The 16,469-nt window shown below is 44.9% G+C and overlaps 1 protein-coding gene across 1 annotated transcript in view; it reads left to right on the top strand.

Moving 5' to 3' along the window:
• The window catches only part of ONECUT2 (one cut homeobox 2), a 38,733-nt gene extending 30,398 nt beyond the window's left edge, over positions 1-8,335 (top strand). The window contains exon 2 of the mRNA XM_061170080.1: positions 8,049-8,335. Within this exon, the coding sequence (XP_061026063.1) occupies positions 8,049-8,335 (287 nt within the window). The remainder of the gene's footprint in view (positions 1-8,048) is intronic.
• Positions 8,336-16,469: the final 8,134 nt, after the last annotated feature.

Here is a 16,469-nt window from a genome sequence, read left to right as displayed (position 1 = left end):
ATGAATGTTTATTTTTGCTCAGGAGTCTACGGGTCAGCTGGGCAGTTCTGCTGGTCCAGGCCACGCTTGAGGGGTCTCAGCTGGGCTCGCTGCAGTCAGCTGCTGGGGCAGCTGGGGTGGGCTGACCCAGGCTGGCCTGGGCTTGTCGTGTGGTGGCCAGAGCTCCAAGAGCGTGAACAAAGCACTCGGCTTCTTGAGGCCTGGGCTGTCCCTTCTGCCACATTCAGTGGGCCAAAGCAAATCTCCAGACCAGCCCAGATCCAGGAAAGACAGACAAACTCCTTCGTGTGCTGGAGGGGAGCTGCAGAGTGACATTGCAGGAGATAGGGATGGTGGGAGGAGAAGAATTGGGGCCAATTTTGCAATTAGTCAGCCTCAGTTCCCACTGTGGGGCTGCCTTGCTTCCTTGGGGGCACCTGCTTCCTGGAAGCCTCAGCTCCCCCATCTCCAAGCCTGCGCTCAGAGCCATTTCTCATTTGTACTGAGGACACTGTACAGAATGACTGCGGAGGGGGATTTAAATGGCCCTCTTCCAAAGGGGAAGGGGTGCAGTCAGTCTGGCAGGGGTTAAGCCTTCCACTGACCGGATTAAGCTGAAGCAGGAGGCTTTGAGCATCAGCCAGCACAGGAGGGGAGACTGGGGGCGGGGCAGCCAGCCTGGGGGCAGAAACCACACTGAGAAAGATTCTTCTAGGCCTACACCTGAGACTTTGGCGCTTCTTCCAGATACCTCTTGGAGGGTGGCTTTCCGTTGCCCATCCTCGAGCATCTCCGGACATAGTATCATGTTCATGGAGCCAGACTTCCCCTCCTCTGTGGGGGCTCGGCCCCTCACCTCCCCATGGGCCTCTGCAAGGACCTCTCTTTGGCCTGTGTGTTTGTGGTTTCCAGGGAGGAGGGTTGGAAGGAAGTCCATTTCCTCAGAACACCAGGGCTAACTGGTCGACACGGGAGGTGATGCTGGGCTGTGAGGGAGGAGGAGCGTGGAGCTGGGGGGCAGGAGCGGGGAGGAAGGGGAGCACGGGGGCAGAAGAGGGAAGGGCTGCTGGATTCCTGGAGGACTGTGAGGCCAGAAAGCTCACGAGAAAGAGACAACCAGTGGAGAACAAACAAATGGGCAAGATCAGAGATGAGAGGACAAGCCAAAGGGGGCCGACGTTTCCAGACCTCGACATCACATTGTACCACGACTGCCCTGCCGCTAACTCACACTCGGCACCTACTCAGACCACCTTCACCAGCAGATCATTCATGACCCCTGCGAGGCGGTGCTGGAGGTTAAAGATACAGAAGCTTCAAGTCCGGAAGGAAAGAAAAGCCCCGATTCCGTTTCCCACTAAGGCAGGTGGGGTAAGTATCCCCCAAAGAGGCACCTGCCCAACATGGGACTTGAGAGGCAGAGTGGATTGTGTATAACAGCTCGCAGGTTAACAGCCAACGATGGCCTTAATTCGTCTGACCCCTCGAGGAGATGTCACTGAGGAAGATAGCATTTGTACGGTACCAGGCAGAGGGAGAGGACCATGGAGGGCAAATCCATCCGAAGGATGGAATGGACCCGGCAATCATTTCTGGTCCAGTCACCACAAGGGAGAGTGAGGCCCAGTGATCATACCCAGGTCACACGGCTAGTGAATGGCAGAGCTGAATTTGAAGTTAGGTTGGATGGAAACTGCCCTGCCCTCGTCCATTTTAGTCTTCTCCCCCCATCAGTTGCCTCAAGAAAAATAAAACTACAAAGGCTTTTGTTTCAAGTCTGTAATTCATTTCCATGAGACATTTTCCTTTCCTGTCAGTTTGTTGACAGGTGCCTGAGGGACCCTTCCGGTACTCGTAACTCTGTAGCATATCATGAGATGGGGCCGAATTCTCCAAAAACAAATGGGAGCGTTTCAGCCTAATACAGCAAAAGTTGTTCAACAGGGACCAGAATTCTTGGGGCAAAATCCCAGTAGCGTGGGTAGTTTCAGCTCCAGAGCAGGGAGGACCGGGGAGTCGGGCCGGTGTTGGGTGCCTCTTGCTTCCCCGGCCCCTCAGGACCGAGGGAGGCTGGGAAGGGGTTTCCAGGCCAACGTCTCAGCCCCGACGCTAGTCGTGCCACCCTAAACAAGTCACTGAACCTTCACCAACTGCAAAATGGGAATCCACACCTCTGCCCCACGTTCCCCTCAGAGAGCTTGTGGAAAGTGCTGGGACTTCCCCGGCGGTCCAGTGGTTAAGACGCTCCAATGCAGGGGGCACGGGTTCGATCCCTGGTCGGGGAACTAAGATCCCGCATGCCACGGGGTACAGCCAAAAATAAAAAAATAAAATTAAAATAAAGAGAGAAAGTGCTCATGGGGGTCCAGACCTTGCCTGCCTCTCAGGCCCACCTCGCTGACCTCTAGCTCCCCACGTGAAACCGACAGCCCCAGACCCGACAGGAGCGCCGACGTTCTGTGACTCAGGCGTGAGGATGGAGTTATGGGCGGAAGGAGACGCGCAGGCGCCTTGAAGAGCTGAAGCCCCTGCAGCTGTGGAACCAGGCGTTAAGGCGAAGCGTGGTTCCAGGATGACCCCCGGCCTGGATCTGCCTCGCAGAGCCAGCTCGTTCCCACCCCCCTGACCCTGCAGACACTCATAGCCGAGGTCGCTCCGCCCGCCCGGGTCTAGGCACGGGCCCTCCCAGAGGAGACCGAGGCGAAGACCAGGCAGGCGGCGGCGAGGTGGCGGCCCTCCCCAGCTTTGCTCTTCCCTCCCAGCCTGCCTCCCTTCCCCTCCCCACGGCTCTCCACCCCTAGCAGGCAAATACCAAAGACCTTTGTCCCAGGAAGGAAAATTAGGGGTGGGTGAAAATGAGGCTTTTCCATCAGAGAAACGACACAGTCACTGCCCTCTGTGGTCGGCGCCAGGGCCCTCCCCGGGGTGACGCATTGCTTTTCGTGGCCTCCTTAATATTATTTCTTGAGTCTCTGGTACCGCCCCTCACCCTGCCTCACCTCCCTTTGAGCCCCCTCCTGATGGGAACGACTTCTGGCTTTACAACCTTGCCACGTGCCTGACGGGGCGCGCCTTCATGCTGCCCGTGTGCGGGCGCTGGACAGCGCTGTGGCCAGTTCCCCTGGGCACCCGAGGACAGCTGGGCTCCTGAGAATACCCAGGAGCAGCCTGACCGTGTGCGGAGCACAGAGAACGGGCCAGTGGTAGAGAGAAGTTCTTCCTTCTCTCCTGCTTTAGGAAGATCAGCTCCAGGGAAGTGCCGCATGCTTGGAGATGCACTTTCGTCTCTGACCCTCTGAGGGTGGCCACCTGGGAAAAGGTGAATTGGCATCTCACGATCTCGGGGAGGGCTTGTGCCTTGAACCAGGGCTTCCCTTCTTATTATTTCACCCTGGGAACCCAGTGGTTTGAAAAATTTGTCTACGCAGGACCCTACTTAGGCAGTAGCTGTCACCTCTGTTACTAATCACAGATGCCTCTATCTGTATGTACCTGCCAGTCCCAGGTCCTGGTCCACGGGGGACAGGCAGCCTTCTCCATCTGAGCTGATATTGTTCCTGCCCGCAAAAGGAGGGAAAAGGCACTGTAGCCCCAGTAGGTAGCCTCATTGTGGGCAAAAGCAAATGATTTCTCCCTGTCTTTGAAACAGAAATGAGCCCTCAAACCTCCATGACCCACACAGGGACCACTTCCCCAGGAGAGGAAGGAAGATGGAGAATGAGGGATTTCTCTCTCTTCCCGTCAGGCAGCACACACACATCGCCCCGTGGTACGCCCTCCCTGCTTCCTTCCTAGAAGAGGGAGGAGAAGCAGATCCCAGTGCCTGCAGGAGTCTGGGCTAACCTCTCACCCTCCTGGAGCAGAGTTTATCGTGAGTGTCAGGAACTCACTCCATCCACACCACTGATGAACACCGTCTGTTGGGTTTCTAACACACATTCCTGGGCCGTAGGGAGCTACTTGGCATTTCCCTAGCTGTTTTGAAATGGGCATTTGTAGCGTGTAATGTTCTAACACCAAAACCATTTACACTCTGACTGTGCCTCTGGGCAAAGCTAGCTTCACACCTTGTCTGAGAAATTCTGAGGTTCCCACCTTCCTGCCAGCTTCCAGACATCATTCAATCTGTCTACTTTTTCTTAGACTTTCAAAGCAGGTGTTTGCCCTCTTGTTTGTATTTTCCTTCAGCTCCTGACCAACTGCTTTTGTAAGAATCATGAGGTGGCAACTGCCAGCTGTGAGGACTTGGGGCAGGTTATGTACCTGCAGCCTCATTATTTTGGGCTTTTGGACTTGCCGTACATTGGCAGACCACAGGCTGCAGCTTTGCATTTGTTGGCGTAGAGTCTGTTGGCTTTGGAGAGCTGTTGGGAAGGCATCCACAGGATCTGTTGATCTGTTCTCTCTCTGCAGGTTGCTGAACGTTAAACTTTTAACATTTGTTTCTTAAATCATATGTAGATATATCTTCAAATATAACCTGACAGGCCAACATGGACCTGCATCAATACTGTCTAAACTCCCTATTAAAAGTGCAAATACACCACCACACCAGTCAGAAGGACCATCGTTAAAAAATCTACAAATAATAAATGCTGGAGAGGGTGTGGGGAAAAGGGAACCCTCCTACACTGTTGCCGGGAATGTAAATTGGTGGAGCCGCTATGGCGAACAGTATGGAGGTTCCTTAAAAAACTAAAAATAGGACTTCCTGGCAGTCCAGTGGTTAAGACTCCACGCTTCCAATGCAGGGGGTGTGGGTTCGATCCCTGGTCGGGGACCTAGGATCCCCCATGCCAAAATCTTAAAAAAAAAAAAACTAAAAATAGAGCTACCATATGATTCTGAAACCCCACTCCTAGGCATATATCCAGAGAAAACTCTTAATTTGAAAAGATATATGCACCCCAATGTTCGTAGCAGCACTATTTACCATAGCCAAGATGTGGAAGCAACATAAATATCCATTGACAGATTAATGGATAAAGAAGATGTGGTACACACACACACATGCACAGACACACACACACACACACACACAATGGAATACTACTCAGCCATAAAAAGAATGAAATAATGCCATCTGCAGCAACATGGATGGACCTAGAGACTATCATACTAAGTGAAGTAAGTCAGAGAAAGACAAATATATGATATCACTTATATGTGGAATCTAAAAAATGATACAGATGAACTTATTTACAAACAAAAAATAGACTCACAGATGTAGAAAACAAACTTATGGTTACCAAAGGGGATAGCAGGGGATGGGGAGGGAGAGATAAAGTAGGAGTTTGGGATTAACATAGATACACTACTGTATATAAAATAAAGAACAAGGACCTACTGTACAGCACAGGGAACTATATTCAATATCTCCCCAGATTCCAGAACACTGCCCCTCCAGGTAAAAGTCAGAATCTCTGGGGGGTAGAACCTCCGAGGCTGCCGTGCAGATAGAGTCCCTCTAAGGTGCCAATGGCGTGGGTGCCATTTCTGTAGGGGAGAAAGATGGACAGACCCAAGGGCTGGATTCTTGCCTTGGGTCTGCAGCCAACTTGGAATGTGATCTCAGGTCAATCACTGACACCCTCAGGTCTCCATTTATTTCATTTTAAAATGAGAATAATTCTGCTGCTTATCTTCCTCAGGATTACTGAGGTTATGCAGCCAGAGGGACGGTGGGGAGGGAGCATTCACACACTTTGCCTCACGTAAGCCTCTACAGAGGTGAGCACCTTATTTCCATTATGCAGGTGAGGAAGACGGGCACTGAAAGGTTAAGTCATTTACCGAGGTCCCAAGTCTTGTAGGTGAAGGAGCTCAGGTGAGAGAATCCAGGCGTCTGGTTCCAGAACATTCCATTCCATCAGGGTGCTCCTCTGAGATTTTAGAAATCAGGTAGATGCTTGCGAGTCAAACCGAGGCATATGGGCCAGCAGCAGCTGCATCACCTGGGAGCTCGTTAGAAATGCAGGTTCTCGGGCCCCACCTGGGTTGACTGCCTCAGAGTCTGCATTTGAGCAAGCTTTCCAGATGATCCCTGTGCACCTGGAACTCTAGAAGCGCTGTTGTAGAGGATTGCACTGGAGAGAGGAAGTCTACAGATGAGGTTATGGTAAATATCCAAAAATCCAACAAAAGTGTAAGATCCTCCCAGGGATAATCAAAGAAGAAATCATTACTGGGAAATTCCTGTGGGAGAAGGGTGACTGTAAGCCGTTTCAGCCCTTTCTCTCTGAGTTCCCATTTCAGGGGAAGCGCCCCTTATCTGAAAACGTCCAAACCTCCCAAGAGAATGGGGTTTTGGATGGAAACATATTGTTTTTATAGGTGTGTATGTGTGTGTTGTGTTTAATTGTCAAAGGTAATATGTTTACTTTTAGAAAGGAGAGAAGGAAAAATCAGGAAGAGAGGGTTTAGCAAAGCTGACATAGCCCAACAGTGTTCCTTTTTGAGGGTTCTCCGGCTCCTGCCCTTTTTATCATGGCTTTTCACTTATTTCAGGAGTGATCCTTTATGGCAGATAGCATCCACCAGGGAGGATGGCCAGTTGGGTAGGGGGAAGTTCAGCTTCCAGAATATCTTTTCTATGAGTGTGGGTCCTTAGGTTAAATCCGAAGACCCATCAGTTTGAAGGATGTTCCCCTGATACTCAAACTGCAGCCAGCGGCCCCACTATACCGAATGCTCCCTGCAGAATGCAAAGAGTAGAAAATGGCCTGACCCAAAGCTCAGAAGCAAAACTCACAAATCAGGGCTTTGAGAAGTATGAAAAGGCTTCCAGACAACACTCCAGACTGCTAGCCTTAGGGGAATGTCAGTTGAGTACAAAGAAATTCTCAACCTGGGGCCGGAATGTCCAGTAGGATTTGATCCAGGGAAGGATGCTCAAAGCCGGCCCTCTGCTCCCTCCTCGCCTTTCCTGGATTAGCTCTGTTGAGGCGGCACAAAACCCCTGGATGAGCTGCGGTTTCTGTCCAGTGATTTTAACACATGTTCCCATGTTTAAATTTGTGATTTGTATGCACAATATTATTTAGCCCTTAAAAGTGACTTTTCTGAGACCCAATCTGTCTGTGAAGTGTGCAAATTCCTGAAAGAGTCAAGACACCACTTGTCATCAGCATCCCAAGCATTCATTTATGTCCGTGGCTCCAAAAAGAGCCAGTCGGAAATATCACACAGACCTGATCCCTGCCTTCTAGAAACTTGTAGGGTAAGACAGAGGTAGTGACACATAAATTAATGTCCTGGCTGCATATGGCACCCCAGATGTGGACACCCATCTACTGAATCAGAGACTCTGCATCTACTAATTGACACATCTAGGGCCCTAATATCATCCACTGTAAATTTGGGTTCTTTTGCCAACCTCAGCCCTGGTCTTCTTGTATTGGCTTCACTTCAGACCAGCCAAATTAAAACTGGTTAAACCAATTTTTTCACAGTCTTTCCCTCCCTGTTTGATTTTTTTTTTTTTCTCGAAAGTCTAGAAGAAGGGGATTTGGGGTCGGGATGTTACCATCACTCTGTCACTTCTAATTTCATTCTGTTAACGATTTTTTGAGTCGCGAGGGTGGAAGCTTTGATTCTGAGAAATTACGCACTTTTAAGTTTTGACTCCAGAAAGTCATTGTGGCTCATCTGTGAACAATTCTAGAGGGTGACTATAAAAGAGGAACTTAGTAACCAGGCTTCCCCCTGGGGAAGTCATTGATCCCTTCAGAGCGCCTGATTTCACAGATAAAGGAGGTGGGGGTGGGAGTGGGGGCTAGGGAGTGAAAGAGAAAGCAACGGGCGTTTGGTTCAAAACCAGACTGTGTAAACAGCCCTGCCCTTTTCTCCTTTCTCCCTTCCCCCACTAACCGATGCTTTCCATCACCCGTAGATGAACTGGGAAGGCTGGTTATTGACAGCTGGGCAATTTGCACAATAAAGTTTAACGGTTTACATCGCCTTTGACTTTACATCCCCATTGACTTTGTCAATGTTCTCAGTGGATCACGTTCTCGGGTGCCGGTTCTCACGCTCGCACTGACTCTCTCCTTCTTCTCTTCCCCTTCAAGCGTGCAAACGCAAAGAGCAAGAACCAAACAAAGACAGGAACAATTCCCAGAAGAAATCCCGCCTGGTGTTCACCGACCTCCAACGCCGAACGCTCTTCGCCATCTTCAAGGAGAACAAACGCCCATCCAAGGAGATGCAGATCACCATTTCCCAGCAGCTGGGCCTGGAGCTCACGACCGTCAGCAACTTCTTCATGAATGCCCGGCGCCGCAGCCTGGAGAAGTGGCAGGATGATCTGAGCACAGGGGGCTCCTCGTCCACCTCCGGCACCTGTACCAAAGCGTGATGGAAGGACTCTCAGTTGGGCACAAGTCACCTCCAAATGAGGACAACAGATACCAAAAGAAAATGCAAAGGAAAACGACGCTGGATTCTTAGCTGGGGCCCTTCACTGGTGATTTGAAAGCACAATTCTCTTGAAAAGAAAATTCTATTCTAGCTGTAATCATAGGCCAGGTGTTCTTTTTGTTCGTTGGTTTTTAATGGCTATGGAGTCCAAGTGCAAGCTGAAAACTAATCTCTTTGAACCGGACATTGTCCTCTGAGCGAGTGTGCTAAGCACCTCAGAAACCCAAATGGGGCCTTTCTGCAGCAAGTCAGTTTCAGTGTGGTGTCAGTCAAGCTCAGGATTGCTTAGAATGTCAACGGTCCCACTTTGAGTCCTGTCAACCTCTTGCAGTCGAAGTTCCCATGAGTAATAGTGGGACTTTGGCCTGTGTAAGGACTCTGAGTTTGGGTTCCCAAGATGCTACAATAAGAGAAGAATCTAGCAACAAGAATGACCTCATTTGCTTTCCAAGTGCTTAGCCTCATCATACCATAGTTCACCAACGTTCACAGCCATAACATAAAAAAACATCAGAATGACAATTACTGAGCACAAGTTTTAAATATGGAAGTTAAAAAAAAGAATCCGAGGACCTGTTTTTCCAACTCAGGCATCTTTTTCATTGAATCGTTTAGAAAGCTTTAAGTTGATCCAGTTTACAATTTTCTTTTCCTTACCTCCTGGAAATCTCACGTGGTCTTGGATCCATCAAAAAAAAAACCAGATCAGTTCACTTGAGCTCAAAGTATCAAGCACAACGAAGATAAACAGAGAAGTAAGGAAGGTTCTGGATTCACCGCATCTCAATTTTCAAGACATCAGTTAGGAAGTCATGAGGGAATCGTTGGGAATATGGCTTCAAGCACATTTTGCAGTTTGTTACAAATTCTGTTTGTACATAATGCAGACGCACACTCAGGAGGCCGGTTTAACTGTTACAGTACACGGAGCAAATGCAGCATTTTAAAAGATCTAGATTTTTTTAGATCATAAATGTATCCTTCTTGGTTATCTGTCACCTGGTTCCTCCTATTGTGCATTATGACCACCACATACTACATTCTCGCTCTTTCAGATTTGGTTTGTTCCCTTGTCCATCCCATCGGTAGGGACGTTTTCAGTGTTTCATAGCAAGGAAAAAATAAATAATTCAAACCACCATACGTGTTACTCATAACCGTCATCTAGTCCTGAATCTCTTCCATTGTTGAATCATCTAGCAAAACAGCTGAATAAATCTGGAGAAAACACAGCACACCAAAGAAGCAGAATACTGCAAACCAAAGACATTTAGTACTTGCCATTTTCTAGCCTGAAAAATACTGTGATTACTTCTTAGAAGTCAGAAAACCTCTGCAACTCCGAATGGCATTCAGCTCTTGCATTTGGTTCATCATCGGGCTGAGTGGACCGGCTACACCAAGGATGTTAGCCAAGCCACCCAGCGAGTGGCTTTCTGGTTCCTGGCTGTCACCTTCCCACGGCAAATGGAACAGCGCCCACAGAACCCTGGGAGATTGCAGAGGTCACCATGTGCATATTTACCAGTGAATGGCCCCAGGTGGGCACCACGGGGGTGTTCAAAGCAAGCCAAACACTGCAATGATTCTTTACAGACACTTGAGACTGAATTTTTTATGAATTACTTAATCGAAACCAAAGAAACTTTTTCTGCACCTACTTCTGCAACAAACAAAACTGTCCCATTAAAATGAATAAATAAATAAAAACGTAAATCACCGAAAATCACCACCAACAAGAAGGAAGCACGCCAGAAAAGAAAAAAAAAAAAAAAAAAACAGAAACAGAAAAACAGCGAGACACACTGTGTTCAGACAGACCTCTTGGGACATTTTTTGGAAGCAGATTTTAAAGAAAGGGTTGACACAGGAAGAGAAATAAGGAAAAGCCTCCGTGGCTGCTGCTTCATTTGACAACTCATGCGGTAATCTTAAAGTTGAAGATTGTCTTTAATTTGTGCCTATGCAGTTTTTCAAAAGAACACGGAACAGAGCAACAGAAACCTCAACAGCTACAATACCAAAGATGAGGATTTCTCACACCTTTGTTTCAGTTCATTATCTCCTCTTGCCTGGCTTAAATACTAATAGCGCCATTGAACTGTGTAAAGGTAATCAATTTTGTTTCTGAGCAACGAAAGGAAAAGGTCATTTGTTTGATTTTATTGTTTCCCTATCATTTTGTTTTATGGCTTTCTACCCAACATGGAATCTCTCAAAAGGTTCCATGGAATCCAAGTTTAAGATGTTGGGATACTGAACAGTTCTCCTCTCTGCTCGGCAGAGCATGGGGAATAATATTGTCACTTGAACGTTCTATGCTTAATCCTTAGTCTTGGTTCCTTCTATGTTCAGAGTCTCATCATCAGGGGAGGGAAGGGGAGTGAGGGTCAGGGGTAGGGATCTTGGTGACACATCCTCTCCCAAGCCACAGAACCAAAGAATTATAGAGGAATTGACAAGCCTCATCTTCATGTGATTGCTACATCCTAACAGGGCTTCATTGGGGGTGGGGGAAAACGTGTAAAAATAATTGTCAGTTTCTACTTTTCTATTAGCTTTTTAAAAATCAGCTGTAAAGGTTGCATTTCTAAAGAAAGAGATATATATAATATATGAATACATATATAGATTCAACTTGGCACTGGTGATAACCCAAAGTTATTGCTGTTCAAATTCACGTCTTGTTTTTGTCAAGTGCTTCATTTCTTAAGTATTCAGTTCAGAACTTTGCTCATTTCTCATGCCATCCCAGAGTATATTTGCTGCTGTGGATGATTTAGAGTATTCAGATTTCTGTGAAAATTCCTGGGAAAGTTTGAAAGTCAAGTTCAGGCATTTCAACAGTTAACCTGTTGCTAAATGGATCCATGGGACGAATGAGTTTTATTTGTATTTTGAGTCTTCTCTATTCTATGTCTCAACCATGATCAGGGTGGTGAGTGAGGTCCATCCGCCAGTTCTGGGCCATGGCCAGGGAGTGTTCATCTTCTCTAACTGCTGGGAAAGCTCAGTGGTCCATTCCCACCAGTTACAGAGATGAGGCCAGCCCAGAGGTCTGTTCTCCAGGAATGGCCCTGTCCCATCAGGGTGTTCCAGATGCCCCTCAGTAAGTAGATCCACCAAAGGGACTTCTCACAGGGGAAGTCCAACTCCTGCTGCAATGGGTTGATCAGGTTTCCTCAGGGTAGTAATGACCAATTTGTTTAGACAAGCCCGTGTGCAGCCACGGCTGGCACTGGGGTGAGGCAGCAGTGTTGGGGGGTGCGGGTGTCTCAGTCCTAGAGAGAAAACACAAGGTAGGGTTTGGGGAGAACCCCAGAGTCCTGCCCTTGGGAACCCCATTGTCTATTGTGCCACCTCCTTCCTCCCACTGTGTGGGTCTCCCTTTGCAGGGGCAGCAGCCATGTAGCCACGAAAGAAGGCGACTTTCCATGGCTTCTATAATTCATCCTACCTGGGGATGTTCCTTGACTTTGCCCTGTGTCACTTTGTCTCTTGCTCATTCTCCATGTCTCCTTTGTCAAATGACCAAGAAAAGAGCATATTTCAGCAGGGGAACTCTCCTATGGGTTGATCAAAATGAATTTCAACTTGGGTATCTCTAAATGAATCCTTGTGACTCATGGCCAATGGAAATGCTTGTTCTTCTAGAGATTGGATTGAGGAACCAAGCCTGCTTGCTTTGGTTAGTGATCCTTTGGCATGCTAATGTCAGCATTTGGGTCTCTGGCATCCTATGAAGACGTCTAAACTGAAAAAGGCTGCCTTTGTGGCCTGAGATTTCAACCCTGGTCAAACCAGGTGTAGTCACATACACCCTCAGTGCTCCTGGTGACCAGAGAAAGATGTCATAATGTAAAAAAAGGCAAGAACTTCCCTCTAGGGACTTTTGATAAATGTCTCATACCAGATAATGCCATACCAGAGAGAAGTGCTTGCTTCTAAAAAATTATTTACGTACATATATAAATACATGTGTGTATCTATATATTTGTGTATTGAAAAATTAAGCCCTACAGAATTTCAATTTGTTAAAAAGCTGAAAGAAAAAAAAAAAAATCCTGCAAACTGGAAGGTAATGGAATTTGACCCAGTAAGTTTCCTCAAACATTTTTAAAACTTATTTTAAGTTAATAATTTCAGAAAAAAATAACTCTTTGGACTTCAACGTTTAACCTGTTGGATTGAGGATCCATTTCCTCAATCCAAGAAAAATTCCAGGCATGCCTCAGCCATCAGCAATGAAAGGGGCAGTTTGAAGGGACAGTTCTGAACCAAAATTCACATTCTCGAAGCAACAGAAATCCAAAGGCTATTGAGTGGATAATTCTTTATTTCTTTAGGGAAATAGGCTTGCTTACTTTTGTTTTCAATGTGATTTTGGTCCTGGGGATATAATTCTTTCATTCCAAGAAATTTTTATTAAAAAAAATAGCCAATATATTTCTTTTTTAAAAGAAAACAGCAACAACAATAAAAACTCGTCCACAATATTTAAAGGCTTTTCTAAAATGTAAAGTAGTGTGTAGATTGTACCACTTAACAGTACAGGCGGGAATGAGGCATGAAGGAACCAATGTGACACTTTGAAGAAATCAAAGCATCACCTCTGCAGTGTCTCTTTTCCTGCAGGCTCTTGGCAATTATGGGCTTTGGAAATTCAAGCTAATTTTTATTACTAGCTAAAATAAAATCAAAATTAGGAATAAATCTGATATACACACACATACATACATTTTTGTAAATCAAACAATGTATTTCAAAGCCAAATATAAATACCTTTTATTTTTTATTTATTTATTTTTTTACATCTTTATTGGAGTATAACTGCTTTACAATGTTGTCATAAATACGTTTTAGATGATCAACCATTTTACTTTATCTGTGCTGGGTGCCCACCTAGTCATGCCAATAAATTAAAGTTGAACAGATTTTTTTTAAATATCATTACTGGGTGCAGGGGGGACACTTTCCCACTTCTAAAAATGCTGGTAGAATTATAGAAGCGTCTGTTTGATTACCGTTACCGAAATGTCATGACAGTATACCTTTGTGGTGAACTCTGTTTTTCAGGAGGTTGTATAGTAGGAATTTTTAAACATAGAAGAAGAACAGGCTGGGTTCCAGTATTGTTGAAGAATAATGGAGTATATGAAAAAGTAGAGAAAAAGAGGTGATACGTGTGGTCAAGGTTGACCCCAAAGCCCAGACACAAGTACTGTCACTGTCACACAAATAACTGTCACGATTCCTAACAGATCAGAGCTGATTTTTTGTTGCTGTTGCTGCTGATGCCTTGTGATTCAGACTTGTTAGCCTAACCAGGAAGAGAGAGTGAAAGATGGTAGACAGAAGAGGGATAGAGCTGTTATGTCCATAACGTTCGGATGTTTACCTGTAAGACTGGAGAACTAATACTTTTGTACATTTAGTTAACACCAAGTCACCTCTAAAACAACAGGAGATTCTAGTTTTCAAATAAGGCCACAAAATCCATACTAAAGGAAGAAGGTGCACCCAAGTTTGCTGTATAAATCTCATAAGTTAATGACATTGGCTTTAAATATGGATGTCCCAGTGCCTATTTTCTACCTTTGATTTGTTTCTTTCCAAGGGCAGGGGGAAGGGAGGGTTTGTTTGTTTTAGAAAGTCTCAGAATGAGTTATAAAATTATATATATATATATATATATATGTGTGTGTGTGTGTGTATATATATATATACATATACATATATATATATTAAAATAACATAGGGCTTCACATAGGTAGACACAGAACTTACAGTTGAAGCTGATGGGCTAGTCCATGAATCCCATGGGGACCGGAAGTGTTCATTGTTCTCAGATACCAAAAAGGTTCTGACAGTCTGAGGCAAGTTGAAGCTTGAGCCTAAGCTTTCCTTACCAGTTTTGAGTTTGGTTGCCTGGAATTAACCCGCTAATTCCCTTTTAGTGGAGAAAATGTGTATAGGAAAAAAAAAGACACATTGCTACAGGTCTGTTCATTCCATGGAAGTCTTCTGTTCCATCTTTAGCAGAGGCATTTCTCACAGCGTAAACCTTGGTAGATAAGTTTGCCTAAACCTTATACAGTCTGTCAGCTTGGGTGTATACAGATTTAGATGCACCTTTCAACATGTATTCTCATAGGCATCCTCACAGCGACACACATTGCCTCTGAGTGTTCAGACTGCACAGACACGTGTGCACAGACAGCTTCATACGTACATAAATAGTCATCTGTTACAATAAATACATTTTAAATGATCATTTAACATGTATGTGGTACTTCTACAATGTACATTGTTTTTTATTATTTATTGTAACATTGAAAACTAAAGTGCAGGAAAAAAAAAAAGTATCCCAGCATCTTCATTCTGTACACTTGGAATTACCTTCATTTGGGCACATCCAAGATAAACTCAACTTTCAAGAAAACTTGGATATTATTTAATCATCTGTGTAAGAATGACACATGTGCTTGATGACTTCGGTTGAATAGCTTTATTCTGGATCTCTCATAACTAAAGCTAAATCCAAAGACCTGAAAAAGGACACACACCAAAAAAAAAAGAGAAAAAGAAGGAAAAAATAGCAAAGTAAAGCGTGAACTAATAAGGAAAAAGTGAGTTCTGGTTTCCAGGGTGGAGAAAATGGTGACATGGTCTTGGGGGTGCTGCACTAGCTAGAGCGGGGAACGTGGTGATTTTTTTTTCATGCTTGTCACACTTAAATGGTCTCTTTGAACGTGAGAAAGTTTAGACGTTAGAATTTCCTGCTTTATTTTCATTTAGACTATGGAAAGAAGCTATACATTTTGTCCATCGAAAAATGAAGACAGTCAAAAGAAACCTTTTTTTTTTCCCTTCATCTCTTTGGGTTATGACCCAAAAAGCTAAGTACCATTAATGTAATTAATTTATTTAAATTAGTTTTTAGCACACAAATGTATAGGATTTTAGTAATTATTTAATCATCTTTCTTTACTTTGGTTTTACTCTTTGTGCTTATTTATGAAAACCTAGACCAATGGTGCATCAGAGATGCACAATCCCTTTTAGAATTCCCTTGAAGTTTTGCTTTATAAAGCAGAGAAGTTCTGTTACAGACAGGGAAGAAATACAGGTTACAAAAAAAAATATCGAGGTATTTTTCCTTCTTGAATTAACTTTGAAAATAGTTTAAGTAACAGTGATTAAATTATTTAATTTAAGTTCACAGCCCCACCTGGTACCAGGCGAACTTCACCTTTTAATTATTGGGGCCCTCAGAGCCTTCATATTGTAACTTATTTATTTAACTTATTCAGCATCTGCAAAAGGTGCACGATATAGTTTATATTTTTTATTTAAAACAACAGAGAGCACTGCAGTTTGTTTGCTGTCAGAACAACAGAGCAAAGTTTGTGGACAAGCAATGACTATTCAACCCAAACCTGTGCATTCAGAAAACGTAAGCCGAGACCCTGCTTCACCAGCCTGGATTTTGGGGCTTCTGTACAGAAACTGGAAAAAATAAATTAAAAAAAAATCAGAACAGCAAAAAGAGAGAAACCCTTAAACTAGCTGCTTCCAAGAATGAACTCTGTGTGCGTGTAAAACAACAAAACAAAAAAGGAAAAAAAAAAAAAAGCAGAAAAAAGAAAAAAAAAAAAAGGAAAAACTTTCTATTTCTAGTGAGAACCAAAGAAGGCTACCTCACTGACTTTTTCCATTTGTAATTTTAATCGTGTTGATGACACCAAAGATACCAAAGATTTCTTTCTCTGTGCGGTCTGCATTTTGCTTGTGCTCTTTTATAATTTTAACTATTCTCTCTGACATATGGTATGTACAGCCACAGCTCAGATACCCCAAAGAAATAGTTATGTATGCGACAGTGGCTGCTAATTTGGAAAGGGATATTTTCTGTGTTTCTCTCATTTGTTCGCTGTCCCCTCCACATGTTCAGGATGCAAATTCAGATGCTGCTGTAATTGGATTCCTGAAATTCCAATTCCAAATTGGTGAAGAAGACTGGTTGGAAGTGGCCTTCAGTCCCAGCTCTGTTCCCTGCTTTGGAGCTATCG

The sequence above is a fragment of the Eubalaena glacialis genome, chromosome 15, assembly GCF_028564815.1.
Source record: "Eubalaena glacialis isolate mEubGla1 chromosome 15, mEubGla1.1.hap2.+ XY, whole genome shotgun sequence".
Classification (NCBI taxonomy): Eukaryota; Metazoa; Chordata; class Mammalia; order Artiodactyla; family Balaenidae; genus Eubalaena; species Eubalaena glacialis.
This window is presented reverse-complemented; position numbering and strand designations above follow the sequence as displayed.